Consider the following 6,000-nt stretch of genomic DNA (forward strand, 5'->3'; position numbering starts at 1 on the left):
TCTTCGGGAACCTAGTGCATAAGATCGGTCAAGGCCCGTTCTTACACTGAAAATTGCGAAATTGCGAATTGCGAATAATGACGGAAGTAATTTTTTATTGAAAATGGATGATCAAGTATCAATAAAAGCATCGTTTTTCATCGTTTGTTATCAATAAATCATCTTCTTTTGCTTTTATATTAAAATGGGAATTGAAAAATGATGCTCAACATCAGTAGCGTGGCCAGCTCCTCGAGGAAGGTGGGGCAATTATATGGACGATTTGAAAATTTTGTCGTTTATGGACGCCCCCTGACTAAAATTAGAACAAATTTCTGAGGATGGTGGGGCAGTTGCCCCATGTTGCCCCACCCTGTGCACGTTAGTGCTCAACATTCAAATGCGGTTTTCTCAAAACGCACGGTTTGTACATGGTGCTTTTTGAAATGTTGGCGTCGAAATCTAAATTGCAATCAAAGAGTCCTGCACATTTTTTTAAAAGTACAGTTCTCAAGTTATAGTCACTTTTTTGCATTTTTAAAATACTTCTTGAAAGAAGAGCACCTCCGACAAATTATTTTTGAAGAGCTGAGATGATTTCCTATAATTTTCTCTCTGGAACTTTGAAAAACGGGTTTCTGAGATACGGCCTCACAAAGAATTCCATTCTATGAAAATGAAAGCCTGTAATTTTCAATTGGCTTATCTTGGAACCTATTTATGTTAACGAATTTATGTAAAATTTTCTAATCTCTTCAATAAAAAAAATAATGTTCCAGCTTAGAAAAAATATACTTTTTTTTTCAAATAGTTTTATTGGAAAATCTCACAAAAGTTTAAATTTTTAATATTGAATATCGGTCCAATAGTTTTCGAGTTCAGTTGAAAATTACAGGCTAATTAGATGACATCTAGAGAAATTTATTATCAATTCGAATTCTTTGTGAGTCTGTATCTCAGAAACTAAGGGAGCGTTCTTTTTTTACGTAACGCAGTTAGGGGAGGGGGGGGTGTCGGAGTCTATTACGAAATGTTACGGAAACTGGGGGAGGGGGGGTGAGTATGATGAAAAATTATGTTACGTAACGAAAATTTTTCATATAGGCACTCATACAAAATTGCAAGAAGACCTTGAGTTACGCGTTACAGGGGGGTAGAGGGGATCGCTCATCTGTTACGATTTGTGACGATAGGGGGGAGAGGGGAGGTGGTCAAAAACGTAATAACGTAATAACGTAATTTTCGAAATTCTGATTAAACCATCGAACGTCCTTTTAAAAAGTCAAATGAACACAAAATTTTCAAAAATACTTTTTCCAGCCACTGCACCCGTGCCTGCGACACCCTGCGAGTCATCCTGACCACCTTCCTCGAGATGATCCGCTCCAACACCGATCCGTGGGGCTCGTGCACGCTGGGCGTGGACGTAAGCCGCGAGGAGCGCGTCAGCAAGTGCGTCGAGTGCAAGGCGTGGCTGCTGCGGATACGGACTCTGCCGGAAAATCCGAAAATCGGCACGAACCTGCAGCAGCTGCAGAACATGATGGTCGATTTGTAGCCAAGTCGCCGTCGTGGGCGGTTCACGTAAGTCGATTGTGTTTTGTTTAGCCTTGTCTTGATTCGATTGTGTTTTTTTTTTACAACAAAAAGAAGAAGAAAAAAGTTTACGCGAATTGGTTGACTCGTCCAGAATTTAAATAAATTAATACACACCACACGCTAACGTCACTAATTTATTGAAAAGCGCGCGAGGAAGTTAAATGTATAATTATTTTAACTCTTTTTCTTTCGTTTTTATCATTGTCCTTATAGAAGCGTAATAATTTTAAACTAGTACATTGATGCGAGATAAAGAAAACACACATTTACTTCTATACAGATTATTAATAAGACTGAAAATTTTAATTGAAAATATAAAACAAAAAAAAAACATCCTACTAAAATAATGCGAATCATTTTATAATAGAACCCAGACAACTAGTTTTAATAAAAAGACAAAAAAACATAACCAAAACGAAATACCCGCAACTCTGCCGAGTTTGCGTCAATTACAATAATTCAACACATACACGAAACAACGCAAAACTGCGCGGCTTGAAACACTAAACAAAAACGAAAGCGTAACGGAAATTGGTGATTTACTTAGTGCTTTAAAAAGGCGAACAAGGAAATGTGATTAACCTGTGTTTTGTTGTCTAGAAACCTTTTGTTTTCCTTCCCTTCCCCTCCAGTTGAGAGCAACAGCAAACAAAAAAAAGAAGAAGAAAAGTGCATTTAATAACAAAGCTACCCAAGAGTATAATGAATAGCAGAACTGATAAACAAACTAAGTGGTGGTAACAAATCAGTATATTTCCCGACAAAAAAGTACTTTCGACTGACTAATCTTTCGGTTTCGGTCCCCTGTCCTGCAGTATTACAATTTGCGGAGAGTTTCGATTATTTTCCGTGTAATCATTCCTTGTTTTTTAGTAATGTTTTAATTGGTTAAATGTGTCATTAAATAAAAATGTTTCAAAATTATAACAGTAAAAAAGATTAAATTTCCTGAAAATGTTTCAATTCAACACACATGTTTCTTGACTAACTATAAAAGAAAACCTTAAATCTGAAAAAAATGGATTTAATTTGGCTCAAGCTTTGTGGGGGCCTTTCCTATGACCAAAGAAGCTATTTTGTGTCATTGGTTCACCTATACAAGTCTCCATACAATTTTGGCAGCGGTCCATACAAAAAAAAATCCATACAAAAATGGTACGTAAATATTCAAACAGCTGTATCTTTTGAGTGAATTTTCTGATCAGACATTTAGTCATGAGCAAAATTGTAGGTATTGTTGAGGACAATTGAGAAAAAATAGGTACACGGAATAAAACCATTTGCCGATCTACTGCAGAGTCATGAATTTTTGAAAAAATAGTGTTTTTACAAAAAATCTATATTTCCTACGACAACAAAATTGTACGTGTTTTTTTAATGTTAAATCGAATTTGCAATCGAAAAGTACTTTCCAGATTTTTTGATGAAGGGCTACGTTTTCAAGATATGGCCACCGAAACTTTGATTTTAGCGAAATATTTGCAGTTTTTCGATTTTCAAAAATAGTGACCATGAATGACCATTTCTAATTTTTTTTAATGTTCAAAAAATTTGCTATAAAATTTTCCGATTTTCAATGGTAAAATATGAAACATTCGTGAAATTTTCCGATCTTTTCGAAACAATATTTGGATTTTTTTAATCAAGACTAAGATTTCAAAAGGGCTAACGTTTCTGCTCATATTTGGTATGGGGGTTGTTTTTTCCTCAAAAATAAATAATCCCAAGTCCACCCCGCGCCCGTGGCACCCCCCTGTTTTTATAGATTTTTGAAAAACCTCATTTTAAAATGCATTTCCTAAGAGAAAACTCCTCAAAAAAATTGTTTTGTCATTCATCGACACGACATTTTCAAAATTATTTCTTCAAATTTCAAGGCCTACTGACGGGGGTGGACCAAATGTCACAAAAAAATAAACTAAATAAAAAAATAAAAAAAAATTAAAATATTCAAAAATCTTGTACCTTAAGAACAAATTTCCTGATCTATTTGATGTTTCCGGCAAAGTTGTAGGTATCGTGTGTTACAAAAAAAAACAATGAAAACTGAAATTAAAAAATGACGTGTTTTTTTGAAAATCGTCGAAAAACACGATTTTTGGACTACCTTAACTCGGGTAGGACCTCCCTAAAAGATTTATTTCTAAAAACAATTTAAAATATATATATTTTTATATGAAAAATATTTATTAAATATTTTTTGGATAATTTATTGGATGATGAAAAAAATGTTATCGGAAACAAATCAACTCATTTATTGGACGAATGGTGTCTTCGGAAGAGTTGTTGTAGTTAATAAGCTCTATCGTTTAAAGTTATTGACATACAGGGTGTCTACCAAAATCAAATTTGGACTGCCCATGTTCGCATTAATGTCCCATATGCAAAAACAACAAGCTGAGAAAAACGCATTCGAAGTTTGTCCTACACATAAGGCTACGTGTTAAGTTTTCACGAAAAAACTGGATTTCCTCCTGATGTACTGGAAGTTGCAGCGAAGAGTTGTCTATGACACAAAATTACACATTTTTACCGAAGACAGCAAAACGTTTTGAGCTTCAATTAAAGAGTTGTCATTGTTTTTAAGTGATTTTGAGCCTGTTTCCAAGTTGCTATGATTTCAGAATGTCACATTTGGCGCAAAACCAAATGAAGCATTTAAAACGACACACTACATTTGCCGAACATATCAAGAGTTTCTTTTGGTAAGGTCCTATAAACATATGAAACACAATAGCTTCTGGACCTTTTTTTTTCTTAAAAAAAAACTCTAGATATCGACCATTTTCCAAAAATAGCCTATATCTATTGTAGATCAGCAAGAAATTTGACATCCTGGGCAAACTTTCATCTCCTCAACAACTTTGCCGAAAACATCAAAGTCCTAAACCGTCATCCAAAAAAGTTGGATTTTGGTTGACACCCTGAAATGTCGCCACCCGGTGTGTCAATAACTTTAAACGATAGCCCTTATCAAGAATAACAATTGATAACTCTTCCTAAAACACCATATGGCTAAGACGTCAAATAAATTATCTTTTTATTGTTGAAATCTAAATAACTTTACTAGTTTAAATAAAACATGTGTGTAAAATTCGAGCAAATTCAGATCTTTGCTAACAATCCAATCGTCAGTACTATAAGAACAAATCTCGGATTAGTTTTCAAAAAGCCGTAAGAGCCATTGGTAAACAAAGTCCTTTTTGCCTCGGTACTCGACCTACTTACGAAAAACCAATATCAAAAATGCTTGAGATTGTTCATCTACACGTCCTTCAAGTGCCCCAAACTAAAAATAAATGAAATTTTGTTTAATTTTGGAGAAAAACGAAAATTAGTGTCAGAGGTCACGGTGGCTCTTACGGCTTTTTGAAAACTCACCCGAGAAATGTTCTCCCCAACCACAAAACGTACAAAACCGAAACAGTTTAGTTATGAACACACTACCATTAAACAGCAATATCAGTTATCTATCAAAAGTAGATAGTGCAGTCAGTTTAACACGTTTGATACAAATCCATTAAAAAAAGAACGCTAGCGCGTTCCCCGCAACATGACAGTTAAATTTCTAAGAGGAACAATATGGTTCACCCTAAGTTACGCTCTTATCGGCTGAAATTCTCCAAAATTGAATGACAATATTGTGTTTCATTTACAATTGTAACGATCGGCCATCGAATGCGCTTTGTGCTAGAGAGTTCCAACGTAGGTAAATCAATAATCCACTTCATAATGTCTGTAAATAGCACACCCCACAAAAAACACACTCATCAACCCCAATAATCGATAGTAAATTAAGTGATTTTCACCCCCAAAGTAATTCACACTTTAAGTAACAGCAACAACAATATTTATAAAGCAAAACTAAACCATACAAGCAAAAGAACGCAACTAACGTTTAACGAATAACGAAAAAACAGAATCAAAGTGCCTTCAAATAAATCTCCATTTTGTAAGAGTGAAAGCAACAAACATGTTACACGGCAACCCAATATGAAAGACAAGCGATAATCTAGTGAGAGAGAACAAACTGAGATTACACCACAAAAGCTGCAATCCTTAAGCAAACTGAAATACTTTCGTTGCCTTGTTTCTTTTAATTTGAGCAGGAACAAAAATCGCACTCTCAGAGAAAAACTAACAAAACGAAACTTTCCGGGAGGGAAGCGAGAAAATCTATTGTAATTAACAGTTTACTTTTGTATAGAGGACAAACATCCTGTCGGAACGCGAAAGGAGGAAACAAAATATTTGCTACTGTACACACACAAAAACACACTAAAACCCACTCAAAAAATTATTAAAAATTAAAAAATATCAAAACGTGTTTTATGAATTATTATCATGATCCGAACAGCCCGAGTCTCAATGAACTGTTTTTGAAGGATGGAACGAACCGTTACGCAGTTTGGCCCCCGGGGA

At 34.9% G+C, this 6,000-nt stretch overlaps 1 protein-coding gene across 1 annotated transcript in view; it reads left to right on the forward strand.

The window, feature by feature from the left end:
* The window catches only part of LOC120432667 (katanin p80 WD40 repeat-containing subunit B1), a 32,216-nt gene extending 26,790 nt beyond the window's left edge, over positions 1–5,426 (forward strand). Inside the window, exon 6 of the mRNA XM_039597920.2 lies at positions 1,300–5,426. Within this exon, the coding sequence (XP_039453854.1) occupies positions 1,300–1,537 (238 nt within the window). The 3' untranslated portion in view covers positions 1,538–5,426. The remainder of the gene's footprint in view (positions 1–1,299) is intronic.
* The last annotated feature ends 574 nt before the right edge of the window (positions 5,427–6,000 follow it).

This window comes from Culex pipiens, chromosome 1 (genome assembly GCF_016801865.2).
Source record: "Culex pipiens pallens isolate TS chromosome 1, TS_CPP_V2, whole genome shotgun sequence".
In the NCBI taxonomy this organism is placed as follows: domain Eukaryota; kingdom Metazoa; phylum Arthropoda; class Insecta; order Diptera; family Culicidae; genus Culex; species Culex pipiens.